The sequence below is a fragment of the Pygocentrus nattereri genome, chromosome 5 (genome assembly GCF_015220715.1).
Source record: "Pygocentrus nattereri isolate fPygNat1 chromosome 5, fPygNat1.pri, whole genome shotgun sequence".
NCBI lineage: Eukaryota > Metazoa > Chordata > Actinopteri > Characiformes > Serrasalmidae > Pygocentrus > Pygocentrus nattereri.
This window is the reverse complement of record NC_051215.1, coordinates 29430600-29448819: the sequence shown is the minus strand read 5'-3', so window position 1 is coordinate 29448819 and position 18220 is coordinate 29430600. Positions and strand designations below refer to the sequence as shown.

General features: G+C 41.7%; 2 protein-coding genes across 3 annotated transcripts; one reads left to right on the top strand and one right to left on the bottom strand.

Moving 5' to 3' along the window:
- Positions 1-209: 209 nt before the first annotated feature.
- On the bottom strand, positions 210-7088 carry LOC108422651 (transmembrane protein 229B-like). Its single transcript, XM_017690621.2, has 2 exons — positions 6970-7088; positions 210-1432 (listed from the first exon to the last, which is right to left on the bottom strand). Exons 1-2 carry the CDS (start codon positions 7016-7018, stop codon positions 930-932), a joined length of 552 nt encoding a protein of 183 aa, XP_017546110.1. The 5' UTR covers positions 7019-7088; the 3' UTR covers positions 210-929.
- A 4417-nt stretch (positions 7089-11505) lies between these two features.
- LOC108420776 (hydroxycarboxylic acid receptor 3-like) lies at positions 11506-14588 on the top strand. Of its 2 annotated transcripts, XM_017690412.2 has the most exons (3): positions 11574-11594; positions 11816-11875; positions 13205-14588. In XM_017690412.2, exon 3 carries the CDS (start codon positions 13312-13314, stop codon positions 14287-14289), a length of 978 nt encoding a protein of 325 aa, XP_017545901.1. In that variant the 5' UTR covers positions 11574-11594; positions 11816-11875; positions 13205-13311; the 3' UTR covers positions 14290-14588. The 2 variants fall into 2 exon arrangements, with proteins under 2 accessions (XP_017545900.1, XP_017545901.1); XM_017690411.1 differs by lacking the exon at positions 11816-11875 and having other exon boundaries at positions 11506-11594.
- The last annotated feature ends 3632 nt before the right edge of the window (positions 14589-18220 follow it).

The following is an 18220-nucleotide window of genomic DNA, read 5'->3' as shown; positions in this document are numbered from 1 at the left end:
GTTTAACCTGTTTGTTATTTGTGGAGCAAACACTTTTTGTATAGCTTGGATCCATTTCTTGTTCAAGCCTTCTTTTTGGCTTTTAAGTAGTTTCAGGGTAACATCTCTCTCTTGTTTTTCCAGCCCTCTTTTCTTTTTCCTATCCTTTTTGTTTAAATACCCACCGGGGTTAAGCAACATACCAGTCACCTGCAAAGGTGGGACAAAGAGCTCCTGTTTGCCACAGCCTTAAGTAGAGGAGTCCACAGGTGTGCCCGTTTACCCTAGGGCTTCTGGGAATTGGAGTTCCCTGAACTCGTGGTGCCTTGCCACTGTCACCCTCTGCTGGCGGCTGGAGATGCAGGCTGGCCCCTTACAGAGGTTTATTTAAAAAGTTGATTTTCTATGCTTTGTATGTATGAACAGGTGGGCCTTGGAGTGGAAAACATTGAGAACCCCTGTTTAAGACAGCAAGTTGAATTACTATATTTGCATTGTAGACATTATGACCTCTGGTTCCTATCACTGCCACTGTGAAGAAGTTGGTAAGTTTCTCTCCCGTTAATGGTTTCACATAAAAACACTCTAATAAGTTTGTTTACGTCTCATTTAATTGTGCAGAGTTTGTGAAGAATCTGTAGAAATGTACCCATTTGAAACAAATATAAACAAAGTTTACAGAGGAAGTTATGGCCGATTTAAAAATCAACATGCACTTCAGTAACTTTGACAAAACTGTGTATGTCAAACATTTTCCCATTTGTCTCTCAAGTAAGGCATCTAGTGTCATAGTATTAGCCCTTTAACTTCAGTGTTGACTGACACTATCTAGTCAGCAGCTGCCACTCATTTGAAAAGTACTGAATTTATCACTGTGATACTTCTAACAGTAAAGTAAATACCAAGTCTGCACTGGATCTCTGATTGGAGCGCATGGGCAACATGCCTCATCACCTAGACAGTATGGATTCCGCATTTAGTCGTATCTTCAGGGTGTTCCCAATAACATGTTTCTCAGCTAGAAGAGCAGCAAAGGCCCAAGGCACAGCGTACTCCAGCGTCACCAGTCCTATTAGATTATATTTGAAATCTGAGTAGTCCCAGGGACATGCCTCCAACAACCTCAGCAGGAACCCCCAGCTAAACTCCCACAGGTATATGAACAGGGTGTAAACAGTTGCTCTGAGCAGTAGAGGGCAGTGTCTCTGATGCAGCCTTGCACTCATGAACTCCATGAGGAAGATGGCAGAGCTGTAGATGAGGAGTGCCCACAGACTGGTGGAACCAGGTAGCCGTTGGTCACGAGTGTAGTACCAGTTCCAGGCAGCAGTGAACGCCACTTCACACGCACACCCATGCAGGGCATAGATATAGAGACGGGCGAGTGGAGAGAGGGGCAAGAGGGTGACCTGACCATAAACATCAGTAGGTGTGTTTGTTTCAAACCCAGAATCTGTTCCAAGAAGGAAAGAGAGCCACACTGTTAGCACATACCTACTTATCTTTAGAGACATTCTTTATTGATTATACTGTTCTTGATTAACTACTAGATAAATATTCACTTAAAGCGGCATTCCAGCCTGAACTAGCATTTAATATGTTATTTTTTATGTTATGCAGTACTCTGTCATGCAGCTTTGCATGCTTCAGCCTCTTTTCTCACAGCACAATGCGCAGAATGTGTTGCACAAAGTGAATTATACAACCATTGGCAATCCCCCAGTGGTAATAAAGTTATTCTTTAATTTAGAGGCTAATAAAAACAGAAGTGTTGATTGGCTTTCTCGCGTCCCACTGTATCAGCTAACAAAAGCAAAAATCATATCAAACAGGCTGCTTCATGTATTCACAGCCCCACACACCCCTGCAAACACACCACACCGTCCTTCCATCAGCACCATTCACACTCAAACAAGAACAGAAACACACACTCATAAAAATGCAAATAACTACACCGATCAGGCATAACATTATGACCACCTCCGTGTTTCCACCCTCATTATCTGTTTTATCAGCTCCACTTACTCTACACTCTGCTGCTCTACAATTACAGACTGTAGTCCATCTGTTCCTCTGCATACTTTGTTAGCTCCCTTTTACCCTGTTCTTTAGTGGTCAGAACCCCCACGGACCCTCACAGAACAGGTACTATTTGAGTGGTGGGTCATTCTCAGCACTGCAGTAACACTGATGTGGTGGTGGTGTGTTAAAGTGTGTTGTGCTGGTACGAGTGGATCAGACACAGCAGTGCTGCTGGAGTTTTTAAACACTGCGTCCACTCACTGGCCACTCTATTAGGCACTAATACCATCTTAGTCGACCTTGTAGATGTAAAGTCAGAGACGATAGCTCATCTGCTGCTGCACAGTTTGTGTTGGTCAATCGCCTGTCCTTCATCAGTGGTCATAGGACGCTGCGCACAGGACACTGTTGTCTGGATATTTTCACCTGGTGTACTATTTTCAGTCCAGCAGTGACACTGAGGTGTTTAAAAACTCCAGCAGCACTGCTGTGTCTGATCCACTCGTACCAGCGCAACACACTCTAACACACCACCACCACATCCGTGTTAGTGCAGTGCTGAAAATGATCCACCACCCAAATAGTAAATGCTCTGTGAGGGTCCATGGGGGTCCTGACCATTGAGGAACAGGGTAAAAAGGGGGCCAACAAAGTATCAGAGAAACAGATGGACTACAGTCTGTAACTGTAGAACTATAAAGTGCACCTATATAGTAAGTGGAGCTTACAATGGACAATGAGCGTAGAAACAAGGAGGTGGTCATAATGTTATGCCTGAGTGACATCATGTCTGTTGTAGGCTTATAGGTAAACAGCAGGACTTGACGCTTGTGCTTGTATTTTTTTAGGCTTCTTATTTAAAAGTTCCAACACTATCAAAACATATAATCTCAAAGAAAATCCAAAATCTTACTCTTGGGTCAATTGTACAACTACAACAGAGGCTTTACAACAGATGTAAAAATGGTTACAGTTTTCATTGTGGATGGAGTGCCCCTTTAAAAATCACACTTTCTAAATGGTTCTTGGTCCTAAGGAAACTAGTCTTAAGACGTTCCATACGTGTTAAAAAGGCTCTTCACAGTCACGCATCTCATTTACAGTAATGAAGAACCGTTCGCTGAAAGAAAAAGAATAATTGTTCTGTTCTTTGTATGATTAATGGTTATACTCTGTGGGGTATATTAAGGGTCCTACTTTGTAAATGGGAAGAAATCAATTCTGTGGGTGTGCTGATTATGTAAGCACATGAATTATGTAAGTTGAAATTGTTCTTATGTGCTACACAGAAATGCAAACAACTTTTCAAAAATATCCAGACACCTCTTCTAATTAGTGTTACTTTAAGGTGCACCCACTGCTGACATGGGAGCTAAATTGGACAAACACAGCCTGTATAATCTCCACATAAAACCATTGACCAATAGACGCTATGGAGCAGACACACATGAGCCTTAAGTCTCCAAGCCCAATGCTAAGTGTCTGCTAGAGAGGTATAAAGCCCCTCAGCTTTGGGCTGTGAAGCTGTGGAATTGCGTTCTCTGGAGTGATGGAGCTCCACTCAATACTGTTGAGATGAGTTGGAGTGGTCCAGAACTGGTCATCCAACATCAGTACCTGGCATCACTAATGCTATTGTGGCTGAATACAATCAAATCCTCACAGCAATGTAAAGCCTTTACAGAAGATTAGAGGCTGTTGCTGCAGCAAAGGGGGGGAACTATGTCCATATTTAGTAAGCAGTGTGCTACAATTAGATGGCTACACTCTATGACTAGCTGTTTAAATGATGTCACATATAAACTAGATCATTTGAATAGTGGGGGCACTAAAATGCAGATCCACATTTCACCTGGGAGAACAGCTGGAACAGTAGCTAGACGTTCTGACAGAGGAGGCAAGTCTCAGCTGCCAGAAGACAAACATTTTGGGAAGACAATAAAATTAAAACTACCTAAAGATATGTGGCTGGACAGATAAATAAAAGATAAGTTTGACCATTGGTAAGGAACCAAAGAGTTATTTTGCATCCCTTACAAAGAAAAAATTGTCCTTCATTTCAAAGATGAAAGCGAGAAACATAAAATATTAAGTTTGTATGTAATGTTGCACATTGGATCCATGCCCATTACAATAAAAAGGATGGAAAGGCAGGAAGACCTATTAGTTCCTACAATGCCTTTCTTCAGTGATCATACTCACTCGCTTACTCTAACACTTAAACAGGGCTTTTCAAACAGTCTGTTGTGGCTCATGTGTGGGCTAAAAAGAAGCCACACCAATGCATATAGGGTTTTTTTTTATTATTCCCATGAGAGCAAAGCTAAATGTGGAGCTGTTTTGATCTGTGATGGTAACCTCTCCATTTCTGGATCCCATTGCCATATTGTCAGTATGGCCTTCATACCAGCTGCACGCAGCAAACACACTTTTGAAGTGCAGTTATTGAGTGTTATGTGAGCAGAGACGGACAGTAGAGAGGCATGATGTGGCACTCAAAGCTTCGAGTATATTTATTGCAGCCTGCCAGGAGATACACCTGCCGCTATGCATGTGAAAAAACTCCAAATACAGCCAACTTTGCTGCTTCCTGAGAGTTCAGATAGAACAAGCTTGCTTTAACCTAATCACAGTTCAGAGCCACCTTACTGGGCCAGCTGACAACTTGGCCTGTGTGCATGTGTATAATGATATCTGGCACATCTATGTTTAATATGACTGATAAATTGCTATGGTGGTAACATCAAAGATGTTAATGCATTCACTGAAAACTGCTGCATTTCAGAAAAGCAAAGACAACATTTATTCCCCTCCTCCACAGCCATAATGCATATGTAGACAATTTCCAGTTCAGGGCCAGTCATTTCTCTTGTAGACCAGTCATATCTTCAGTAAACTGGAAGTAAGGGCAGTGTTTTGGTCTGTTTCTGGTGAAGCTTCTCAGCAGTTATTGTTTTCACATGCTTTGTCCCTTCTGTGAACTCAACAAGTGAATAGCGATACTATGAAAGAGTGTTTTGGTGCATGTACTAGAGGTGGCATCAATTAATTACCCATCAGTATTTCTGCACATTGACTAATGCAAGTGAGAAAACTACACTATATGGACAAAAGTATTGGGGCACACCTCTTAACCACTGAATTCAGGTGTTTTGTTCAGTCCCATTGCCACAGGCCTATAAAATCAAGTACCTAACCTTGCAGTCTGCCTTTACAAACATTTGTGAAAGAATAGGTTGTTCTAAAGAGCTCACTGTATTTAAGTGGTTCTGTAATAGGATGTCACTGTTGCAACAAGTCAGCAAAATTTCATCCCTCCCTCATGTTGCATGATCAACTATGAATGGTATTACTGAAAAGTGGAAGCGTTTAGCAATCACAATAACTCAGTCACGAAATGTCAGACCACGTAAAGGTACAGAGTGGTGCAAGTCACCAGCGCTTTTTTTGATGGAGGAGGGTTCATTTTATGGGGTTGTTTTTGAGGGGTTGTCCTAGCCCCCTTAGTTCAAGTCAAGGTATGTTTGAATGCTTAAACAGACCAAGACATTTTGTACAATTGTAGCTTCCAACTTTGTAGGAACAGTTTGGGGAAGGCCCAGCATGACTGAGCCCCAGTGCACAAAGCAAGGTCCATAAAGACATGGCTGGGTGAGTTTGGTGTGGAAGAACTTGAGTGGCCCACACAGAGCCCTGACCTCAGCCTAAATGAACACACTAGAATGTGACTGACCTCACAAATGCTCTTCTGGATGAATGGGCCCACAGACACAGTGCAAAATCTTGTAGAAAGCTTCCCTGAAGAGTGGAAGCTGTTACAACTGAAAGGAGGAATCACCTCCATATTAATGCCTATATTAGTCCCAATAATTTTTCCATATACTGTATTTCTTCTTTATCCATGACCTAGAACCAATGTGTAAAACACAATCCTATCTGGCCTACAAAATTAATATTAACCTTTTTCACAATTGGCTGCACTACAGTACCCAGCATGCCCTGAAATGTGCTCCAACTTCCCCACCCCAATCACCGTCTATGGGACAGTGGTTAAAAATCTCTCTCTCACACACACACACACACACACACACACACACGCACGCACACACACACACACACACACACGCACACACACACGCACTCAGAATACACCCTGGACAGGTCACCAGTCCATCACAGGGCAGACACACACACAGACACACACACAGGGTTAATTTAGCATGTCCAATTGACCTAACTGCATGTCTTTGGACTGTGGGAGGAAACCCATGCAGACACGGGGAGAACATATAAACTCATAAAAACATAAAAACATGCAACAAAGAAAGGATGCCAGGTGTCTAGTTCAAGCAGATGGTCAGTTTGGGTTAAAGCACAACATGAATTAAAAATGAAATAACTTTGTTTTTTCTACACTACAGATTTGTTGAGGTTTGACACCACAGGTCTAGAAAGTGTTCATGCAAATGATGTTTGTTTTCTCATTGTGATGTTAAGTCCTTTGTGGTATTTCTCCCCCAGAACCTCAAATGAGTCACACTTTGCAAGGCTGCTGGGTAATTCTGGTAATCATGATGCTCCTAACACCACCAAACTTTGATGTAACACCCTGATAAGACTCGTTAGGTGATTTCAACATTCTTTGGTGTATATAACGCATTGCACACAATCACGTCTATGTTTAACTGTTTAGAGACAGTATAATAGAGCCGCCCAAACAAAACATGAGGTTTAGCTTTTATCTTAAATGTCTAAAATGGGAAGATTTTGAGTGGTTTTTACCACAAATATACAATGATTATTGTAGTACATTCAGGTTACAGACACATACAGAGAGCCAAATGGTCCAAAAGAAAGAGACCTATTGTCAAAAGAGTGGTCATTCATGCATATGACAGCTAAATCAGTCTCAAGACTAGTCTACCTTGGAGGAAAAATAATTATGCACACAGACAATCTAATACTCACTGTAACTCTTTGAGTCTCCCCTATTCACAAGCTGTGTTCTGAACTCCATCTCTTTTGCTGATCCAGCTGATCCAGCTGATCCCTGTGCAGCAACTCTTAGGTTTTATACCATTTCCCTGTTGGCCAGTTAGATGGCCTTAGTTTGCCTAAGCTAAACATTAAGCCAGAGCATACTAATGACAGCCCTTCTTCAGTCTAAGGGTTGCCTTAAGGTAGACACAAAAAAATGAGGGCCCAAAACGTACTGCTCTTACACTGTATGTATATATATATGTATATATATATATGTGTGTGTGGGTACAACTTTACTTGAACTACATGGCATTGACATAACCTTGCCATAGTTATAATTAAAGCTTTTGTTCAGTGATATAACAGTGTTATGTTTCCATTACCGCTAACTGTCATGACAGATGCCATAATGCTTGATGTTTCAGGCTCATTTGTACCACTTAGCTGCCATGCTATTAAACATTATGACATCTGTCATGACAATAATCGATAATGGTAACATGACAGTAACATATTACAGATGTCTAAAACTAAAACTGAAGTCTAAAGAATAAAAAAACCTGTAATCTGTAATGCTTTAGTGTTACAACAGTCTAAGACTTGCACAGTTACTACATCTCACTATAGCATTCTTCAAATTTGCTTCTGTTGATCTGCTTTGTCTTATGCCTTTCAGTTTAGAGCTATGGTTAAAAGCGTAAATAGCTAAGAAACTTCATCTAACCTAAGTAAACGCAGGATCTGGAGAAACAACAACATCTGGAGAAAACCCAGTCCTAAATTGCACAACATATGAAAAATAACACAAATATACTTCACAACAAACAGAAGACACATGGACATCTTGTGCAAAATAACTTAAACAGTATCATGGACAGTAAACAGTATCATGGCTGCTTTTGATAAGGGGAAACCTGTTATGGCGCCATTATTAGACCTCCTCTGTTTACTTTTCTATGCACTGTAATAAAGAAGTACAATAAATCTCCTCTAGGGATCAGAGTCCAGTGCACTTACTCTTCACATACATACAGCTGAGGCCAAACATTTACATGCACATAGGCTAAAAGTGTTCAAACTCCTTACCTTCCATGTTAACATACACTTCTTTTGTCAATTAGGATTTATGCTACACAAATGATCTCCCAGGGCTGAGCAAATTTTGGTCTCAAATGTTCAACTGACCTCCAAGAGAACAACAATGGAATTTGACAGACTTTTGAAGTGTGCAAGTGATCAGGACCAGGATTTAACCTTTTGTAGAAGTGTTCTCAGGTTACATGAACAGTCAGGCCATAATGATAAACGCTATGTACGGAGGAAAACGGGCAAGGCCTTTAATCCAAATCATTATCCACATCACTGTGAAGTGTGGGGGTGGCAGCATCTTGTTGTGGGGTGTTTGCCAGAAAAGGGGCTCATGCACTTCTGAAAATGGATGGCATCTTGAGGAAGGAGGATTATCTTTAATACTGAAGCAACACCTCAAGACATCAGTTTGAAAGTTAATGTCACATCTGCCACCTGCCATTCTCCTCCCCACTATTGGAGGTCGCTGTCTCCAGAATATTAGATGATCTCTTGACCCTTTGACCTTGGCAAATTTGTGTATATATATACCCTGCATTTACACACATTTATTGCAAAGTCTAGTTTGGTTTGTCTGCAATTCTGAGCGTTTTTATTTCTGATTGTGATGGACTGGCGACCTGTCCAGGGTGTATCCTGCCTTCCGCCTGATAACTGCTTGGATAGGCTCCAGCACCCTCCCGCGACCCTGAGGGAGAAGCGGCTTAGAAAATGTGTGTGTGTGTGTGTGTGTGTGTGTGTGTGTGTGTGTGTGTGTGTGTGTGTGTGTGTGTGTGTGTGTGTGGATACTAATAGCCCCTAGGTGTGAATGTGTGTGTGAATGTATATCTACGTGTCTGCCCTGTGATGGACTGGCGACCTGTCCAGGGTATTTCCTGCCTTCCATCCAATGACTGCTGAGAAAGGCTCCTGCACCCCCCAGGAGCCAGGAGCATAAGAAACTTAAATAATGTGTGTATGTGTGTGAAGAACTTTCTAGTAACATGTATGAAGTTGCGAAAAATGTTGTGTGTGTAAACTTTGGATGCAACTGTACACAACTGTGCACAAACCCACAAACATATGTTAGCGCTGGTCTTTCTCAGTTTGCAGAACCGACTTCCTCACCACTGTCAGCAGTGACTTCCTCTTCATTCTAGTGAATTATTCTGAGTGCTATGCATTCTTTTCTCATGAGGGCTTAATCATACACCAACCAAAAACATAGCTAAACATATCGCTCAAGAACAGAAGAAACATCCATACAGCAACTGTTATATTTACAGTGAACAGTTTTCTGTAGCAGTTAATGAATTTAATTAATCTTGACAGAATGATTTAAACTGAGAAAGGCTGCTGATCCATTTGAGTAAGCAAGTTGGAGAAGGATGCTATTAAGTATCATTAACTTTTCAATCATACTACAGCATGCTTACTAAACAGGCAGCAGGCTTAGTCAGTAGTGTGTCTTGGCACTGGCCCCCATGGGTGCCTCCCGAATGTTTGTTACACTGCCAGTCCTGGATAAGGCCAGGTGGTTGAACTCAAAGGTCCAGTCAGGTCCAGTTTCTTTGTTTTAGTGCAATATTTACTTATTTATTTAGTCTGCATTATTTTCTCGGTAATGACTTTGACAGCTACACATTATATTGAGCTGTCTTCTCACAGTGGAAGGATGGACAGAAAGTATTTGGGGTGATCTGTGTTACTCCCCAGCAACCTGAACTGGAAGAAAAGTCAATGCATAAAACAAAGCATACTGGTAAGTTTTTAAAGAGATTAATGCTTTTTATCTCATTAATTGGACACTGCACAAATAGGACATAGGTGCTATTTTTCAAGCTCTGTGTTCTACCACTTTAAACACAATGAATATCCTGTCTGAAGTTCAGACTGAGCTTTTTTTTTTGTTGTTTTCACAAGAAAGAAGACATATTTTACTTCTTGGTTGGTTGTTGTAGCACTTCTGTGTAGTGTGCAAAAGAGAAGTGTTGGTAAATTTCCGGAGGCAGATAAGCATCTCCCTGATTATGTTCTTTTAGGCTGGTACATCTTTAGTTTCCATATTCATTTTTGCAGACTTGTGTCTTATTAATCTGTTTAGAGATTCATTCATTTTGGAGATTAAAAACTGTTTTTTCTTTTTTTTTTGCTCCATAACAAAGTGTAAAGTGAATTCTCTTATCTGAGAATGCATTTCCAATGGTGTCACACATGTCACAGCTATAACACATCCTTTGCCATACTTCATGTTTGTTGGTTTACATCTTGTGGTTGAGCTGGTGGTTGATGTGTTTTTCCACTTGAAATTGTTGAAAAAGGGTTCGTTTCATTAGACAAGATCTACAGGATGGTCCACTTGTCCAGACACAAATATTTGTGGGCTGGGCTTTTCTATTTTGTTCCATTTATGTAACCTCTTAAAATTCCAGACTTGTTACATACTAAGGCTTATTATTCAGTATCTACAGGGAATTCAGTGCAAACTGGCTGAGCTATTTTTAGATTATTAAAGTGTGTAATTGGGCCTGCCAGTGGGTCCTGGCCATTTAAGGGGTTACGCTGCAAGTGTAAATTCAGAAGAGAAAGCACCAAATGAACTCGGCTACCACTAAAGTATTGTAAAATTGTCATTTCATTTTCAAAATAAAATTGATATTAGCTGCTGTTTTAGTTCATTTGCCATCAAAGCATAAAAGGAAATCATTTGGACTATCATGAATGCAATGTGACTGCAAATGAACACTTCTGAAAACATCTGTTAGAAAAAAATGGCTTTTGCCAACTTTCAGTCCAGGGTGAGATGCATCACGTTGAAGACACTACTTTTGGTATTTGTTTATAATACTTTATACTTAGTCACATTAAACAGTGACAAATGAGAGAGAGGATATGAGAGATAGAAAAAAAGTTTAGGAAGAATAGAAAACTATGGTCCAATGTTGCTTGAGGTTTGTTTTTTTTGCCTTTAATTAGACATGACCAGTAATGATCTCTCTGCTGGAGCCTCCGAACTCAGGTTATATAGGACCTTCTAACGTTTCCTCGTGTATGTTCAAGATGTCAGTGAGAAATAAACAAACTGGCTTTACTCAGCCAATGTGCTGATCAACTCGCCAATCAGCACTCAGTAATGCTAGCACCCAAAACCTGCTTGCTGCAGACAAAATGAAAAGATACCGCAAAGTTTTATTAATTTTTTTATGGAATACGATTCTACTTTCCAAAATCAAAGGACATTTTTAGAAACATGTTTACAGTTTTGTTTTTAGCCATTTAGCTGAATTCAGCCCCTTTCATTAGGGACTCATTCACCGGCGCCTTTTAGCATTTTGCAATCATTTTTTAAATAGTGAGAGAAATAAGAAGTGGCCATGCTCCGCTTAACCTAATTGTGTCATGATGTAAAAGGAGAGGAAATTTGCTTAATCACTTTACACCCCACCCCAAACCACAGAGATCTTGACTGTACTATGTATGAGGAAACTACTGTCAGACTACACAAATTCTGGACAATGCAGATAAACAACAAGCATTCAACTCTGGTAAGTTAGAGAAATGAGAAAAAAAACTAAGCCTACATGATAGTTCTGCTTGGTTTAATGTGAACATTTTGTCTAGGTTTGGAACATGTTTTGAACATAATCTGCATACTTTCAGCATGTTCGTGCTTTTTTTTGTGTGTAAACAAATTCTGTCCAAATCTGATAAGACTTTTGTAGACTAATTACCTTATTTATTCATGACAGCTATTAAATTCTTTTAGATAACTGCACAAGGAAGAAAGGCATGCATCTTTAGCACATGAAGTGTGACTGAGCAAATGGTATTGTTGTTCTATCATCATACTGAAAAGGTTGTTTAATTGATTTCAGTAATGAATATATTCCCTTTATGATTGAGATTAATAAAAGAAGCTGTCTAACAAAACGTTTATTTCATGAGTTTGATTTAAAACATTGGGAAATATTTACAGGTGATTTATGTTCATGTTTTTTTTTCCTTTTGATTAGTCTGTATTAGACCTATTTGAAATGTTTGGTCACTTCATTGCAGAAATATGGTTCAACATTATCAGTATAACTTGGTTATAAGCATAATCACTTTAGATCCACATGAGATAATAACTAATGCTATCTAAACCACTGGATCTCAAGCTAGTCTACTGGTTCTGTAAGATAGAATGAGAATATTTTCAATGCCGATATATGAGTGTGCAGCGGAGTGGGAGGAAGGGGTGGGGTTTAGACACAAGGAAGTAAGGGATGTTTACAATTTGCATAATTATTCATATTCACAGATCTTCACATTCTCAAAGAGTGTTTAGGTTTTAGGGATGTTCCTATGCCATTTTAATTCTTAATAACAATAATACATAAATATTTAACAATTTATTATACAACACATATTTATGAAGTCCTGGACGCCTCCCTTGGGAGGTGTCACAGGCAAGCCCACCTGGGAGGAGACCCCGGGGAAGACCCAGGACACGCTGGCGTGACTATATCACCCAGCTGGCCTGGGAGCGCCTTGGAATCCCCCTTGGAGAGCTAGTGGAAGTGGCTGGGGAAAGGGAGGTCTGGGCCTCATTGGTGGATGGATGGATATTTATGAAGTCTGGCAAAGAAGGAGACACAGAAAACATAGTGTTTTCAGGAAAGGCTCTTTTAGTGAACAGGCAGCTGTAAAGCACCTCCATCCAGTGCTAGTGGTCGACAGTCACACATCTCCAGTGTCTACACGGTCACAACTATTTGCAGAGTGAAGTCTCTCTTACTGCACTCATGGTGGTTTCCCTAGAGACACTGCATGTTCATGACCAAACCATGAGTGCTACTGGTCTTTGTCAGGATGCTGTTTCTCTGCAGTCCACTAGGGTCACAATCCCAGTTCTGACATCAAATATGCATGACTTGCATACATGAACCAGTAGCGGAACACCACAGATTATTTTTTCATGTTTTGAATTATAACTTTAGCTGTATTTTAAAAGGGTCTTTGAAATTGACTTGAGAACCACTGGGTTAGACAACATTAGTTACTTAAGTTCTTTCTATTGTGAGACTTTCGTGCATGTCACAGTGCACAGAGGACCACAATATTGTCTGTCACTATTTTCTTCCTCAAACATCTTTTGCCTTTTGTATTTTGACAGATCAATTGAAACTGTACTGTAAAAGAAGAAGCCAGATTCAAGTTTATGTTTACAACCAAATGTCTTTCTGAAGGCCTCAACATCAACTTTTGAAACATCGCATTAAAATGCAAACCAATAGCACTCATCATTGTGGCCAATCTATTCAGCACCTGGTAGCCTCTGTCCTTCCTCCTGTGCTCATCATTGAGCTCCTGCTGGGTCTGCCAGGGAATCTGATGGCAGTGTGGGTTTTCATGCGCCACCTTCAGTACTGGAAGCTGCACATTGTGTTTCTCTTAAATCTGGTCCTGGCTGATTTCTTGCTTCTGGTAAGCTTACCTTTCCGAATTGACTACCTTCAGAAAGGGGAAGATTGGGTGTTTGGTGATGCTTGGTGCCGGATTAACCTGTTCATGCTTTCAGTCAACCGGTCAGCAAGTATTGGCTTCATGACTGCTGTGGTTGTGGATCGATTCTTTAAAGTAGTCCATCCACACTGTAAAATGAACTTCATCAGTTCACAGCAGGCTGCAGGGATAGCTTGCTTCATCTGGGCTGTGGTGATCTCACTGCGGATCCCTCTTCTGCTGGCTGGCGATCTCCTATGGAAGGCGAACAACATCTCTCTCTGTCGGAGCTTCAACAGCTATGAGAACCCATCATTAGGGATCTGGATCCACTACATAGTGTATATTGGTGAGTTCTTCTTCCCACTAGTGCTGTTAATTTTTTGCTCCATTCGAATCGCCTGCACTCTACGCTGTAGCCAGATAGACAAGAAGAAAGTGAGACGGGCTACTCACACTGTCTTGGTAATTGTTGGGGTTTTCATCATTTGCTTCTTCCCTGGCATTGCCACAGGACTAACTGGACTACATCTAAAAAAAATGGGAAGCGAATACTGTCATGCTTACAAACTATTAGGTGAACTGTTCAGCCTGTCCATTGGTTTCACGTACCTGAACAGTGCCCTGGACCCTCTCATCTACTGCTTCTCTAGCTCCATGTTTAGGAATGAAGTAAAGAGAGTCATCAATTGGTTTGGACTGGTAGAGCTACAGCTCAGTCACCATGGCACAACAGTGAACACACGTGATGGCTGAGGAGGTGAATGCTCCAGAAAGAAAACTATAGTGCTATCAGAATTTATATTTCACATGCTTTATTTTTCCATTTTAATGTATTTAAAATGCTTTGGCCTGATTCATAAAACTCATAAGAGTAGATACTGCGCTATGCCACATGCAATGTGTGGTACAGTAATCAAGAGCTATTCATGAAGTCATAGTGGTGGTGATTAGCACACTGGTGTCTTTTTAATGCTGTGTTTTTTTTTTCATTACATTTTAAAATAGAATCATTTTTTTAAATAAAAGAAAATCAAAAAACTGTTTGTTGAACTAGCATGAATTAAACTTTATTGTGGTATTTTTTTCCCCATACAGTTAAAAATCTAACTTAAAAAATTAAAATTGTAATTACTTTGGCAATCCAAATTGTATTAGCTTTCATTTCATATTTTTCTTTATCTCAGAAATTCGATTCTCACATGCGAAATTTGAATTTCAGCTAAGAATTTTTTAGTTCTTTATAGTGGGAATGTAATCTACAATTTAACATTCCACAAGCAAGTACTACATTTCAGTTTTACAGTATTACAGATTCAGTACAAATATAATTTTCACAAGTGTAAATTCATTTCCTTTGTAAAATCCATTGTAAATTGAAAGATAGGATTAAAAGCTGCAACTGCATGGAAATCAATTTGAACATTTAATCAGAATCTCAGCATGAGAGTTTCCTCTGATTTGAAGTTAAAGCTACTTTCCATATACAGGAAGGAGATTCACCAAACATTTATTTAGGGTCACGAAGAGGCTGTTTTAAGTACAGATCCAGTTAAATCAATCCAAAAATCTGCTTGAGCTCGTTATCCTCCTCATGTACTCCTACAGCAGGCCACACCCTACTTCACGCCAGTGGTAAAACACATCATTAATCCTCATTTACAAATGTGTAAAGGTGTTACGCTATTTTCTCATAATGTCATGGTAATCTGGCACTGTATTTTATGAATCTGGCCCATCATGTTCAACATTATAATGCAGCTCTTAAAACCTCTGCTAAGAAAATGTAACAGTTAATAAAAACAATGAAAATACACCAGATTTTCAAAGAGTTCCCATTGTTTTTGTGCCATTACAGCAGTAAAATAAATGGACTGTATGTAAATATCTTGGTTATGGCATTCTGACATTTGTAAAATGGTAAATAAAATAAAGCAGTCTTGAAGCTGCCCCAAACAACTGACAAATGCCAAGCTTTTTAATCTAGGCATTAGGGCCTTGGCATAAGTGTTAAATGGGCTTGGTATTGTCCTACTTAAATTACATTTAACCCATCATGCTCCTTTTTCACAGTTGGCTCAAGCACTGGCCCTAGAATTCCTTGCATCCTGTTTGAATGGATTTTATATGTGTTCAGCTACAGTACACACAGTGTAACATGCTCCATGATTATCTGTGTATATAGGTCATTTTGACTTTTTGCATTTCCAGTCAGACACACATTAAGTACAATTTATTCATTTTTCAGGATATATGTCACTGTGTATGACATCTTTGCTCAAGATTCTCATATGTTACTTCTCTTTTAAAGAGAAAGCTTCTCTGAGCTAGTGGCTAAAATCAGAAGTCACATGACCTACAGCAGTCTGGACAGATTGGGCTATTACTTGAAAAAAAAAACACACAAAAACTCAACAAAGTGGTTTAAATACTGTCACGGTTGGCTCCTCCCAGTCCTGTCCATGTGCTCATGTTTTGGTCTTGTAACTCCGCCCCTGATTGTTATCACCTGTCCCTCATTGTTCCGTGTATTTAAGCCCTGTGTTTGCCCCTTCCGTTTGCCAGTCTTTGTATCTTTGTATCTTTGTATCGTGTCTTTGTACCTGGTCTTCGTTTGTGTTAATTCTTGAGATGTCTTACCCTAAGTCTGTACGTGTCGGCTCACTGACCCTGGACTGTTTTGACCACGACCCTGGATTTGCCCCTAATAAATCTCGCTTATCTCAGCGTGTGCGTCCGCCTCCTCGCTCCCCCTTACAGAAAGACTGGCCCCCACAGGACGCAGCAGGTAAGCGAGACTCCGGCATGTGGTTGTTCCGTTGGGACGAAACTCCGGCTGTTTCAAAGCAGCCCGAGTTCGCTGTGTCCCAACGCCACCAAGCCGGAGACAGCAAATCCCCTGGCGCTGAGGGAACACGAGCGTCTCGTCGGTCCCGCAAGAAAGCGGAGGACCTTCCCGCCTTGTGTCCGGGCGACGAGAGCTCAGGTAAGCGCCTTGGGTCTGCCCGTCTTGAGCGCCACTGCAGGGAGGAGCGACCTGCAGTGCAAGACGGTGTCAGACAGAAGGAGCATTCAGATGACCCGTTTTATGGTACTCGGCTCATTCGCAAGCGTCACTGCGAGCTGCCAATCGCTCGAGTGAGCTTTGGGAACGGCCGAGTGGGTCCAGTATCTGTGTGTTCCTCCAGGTTGGAGCAGAGGTCCCCAGCCCGAAAGCCCGATCCCGTGGCCGCACCCCGCGGCACTTCTGATCCCGTGGCCGCACCCCGCGGCACTTCTGATCCCGTGGCCGCACCCCGCGGCACTTCTGATCCCGTGGCCGCACCCCGCGGCACGCCTGCGCCTCCGGACCCGCCGCCAGTCGCCGCGCCTCCGGACCCGCCGCCAGTCGCCGTGGACGTCGCAGCAGGCCCCGCGCCTGCCTCCGTGGACGTCGCAGCAGGCCCCCCGCCTGCCTCCGTGGACGTTACATCCCCTTTGTTCCCACCCATCCCGCCCTCGTCTGTGTCTGTTCCCCCTGGGAATCCCGTTTCTGTCCCTGTTCCCCGTGGTCCTTCTGTGCCTTCTGTGTCTGTTTCCGTTCCTTTGTTTCTGCCTTGTTCTGTACCTGGTTTTGTCCTTTTCCCTACTGTTGTGTCTGTCTCAGTTCCCTTTCCCGTTGTGGTTCCCGTTCCTGTGTCTCCTTTTGTTTCTGTTCCTGTTTCTGTTTCCGTGCCCGTTTTCGTTCCTGTGTCAGTCCTGGTGCCTGTTCCCCTGTCTTTTGCGTGGTCTGTTGTTCGTTCTTGTTTTCCTCGTCCTGTGTCTCCGGTCGTCTCTCGTTCGGCGTCGTTTTGTGTTGTGCCTCCTCGTCCTCCCTCCGTTTTTTGTCCTCGTTCTGTTTCGTCTGTTCCTGTGTCTGGTGTGTCTCCGTCTGTGTCTGTTCCTGTGCCTTGTGGTTCTGTTCCTGTGCCTTGTGGTTCTGTTCCTGTGCCTTGTGGTTCTGTTCCTGTGCCTTGTGGTTCCGTTTCTGCCTCTGTGCCCGTTTCCTGCCTTGCTCTGGCTTCGGGGTCTGTGCCTGTTTAGTTTAGTTTTGTCTTTCTCTGGGTTTCGCTTTTTTGTTGGGTTGGTTTGTTTTGTTCTGTGTGGCACGCCCGGTGTGCGTGCCTTTGGGGGGGGGTTCTGTCACGGTTGGCTCCTCCCAGTCCTGTCCATGTGCTCATGTTTTGGTCTTGTAACTCCGCCCCTGATTGTTATCACCTGTCCCTCATTGTTCCGTGTATTTAAGCCCTGTGTTTGCCCCTTCCGTTTGCCAGTCTTTGTATCTTTGTATCTTTGTATCGTGTCTTTGTACCTGGTCTTCGTTTGTGTTAATTCTTGAGATGTCTTACCCTAAGTCTGTACGTGTCGGCTCACTGACCCTGGACTGTTTTGACCACGACCCTGGATTTGCCCCTAATAAATCTCGCTTATCTCAGCGTGTGCGTCCGCCTCCTCGCTCCCCCTTACAAATACACAACATTCCAGTTGTATTTTAATGAATTATCATATACAAACTGTGATTTCTGTTTTTTTTGTTTGTTTGTTTGTTTTTTTAACATTAGTAATTGTTTACAAGGTGAGTTTCAATGGTAGAGTGTCATGGCTAAACATGCTACATCTACTCCAGGAAAAAAAAAATGGTTAATTTTCTTTCAAGTAAAGATAGTCA

Bases quoted from the DNA above. Each gene is read 5' to 3' on its own strand.
- LOC108422651 (XM_017690621.2), bottom strand. From the start codon at position 7,018: ATGGAGTTCAGAACACAGCTTGTGAATAGGGGAGACTCAAAGAGTTAC. The intron at 1,433-6,969 runs GTGAGTATTAGA...TTCTTGGAACAG, and splicing joins GGGAGACTCAAAGAGTTACA to ATTCTGGGTTTGAAACAAAC.
- LOC108420776 (XM_017690411.1), top strand. From the start codon at position 13,312: ATGCAAACCAATAGCACTCATCATTGTGGCCAATCTATTCAGCACCTG.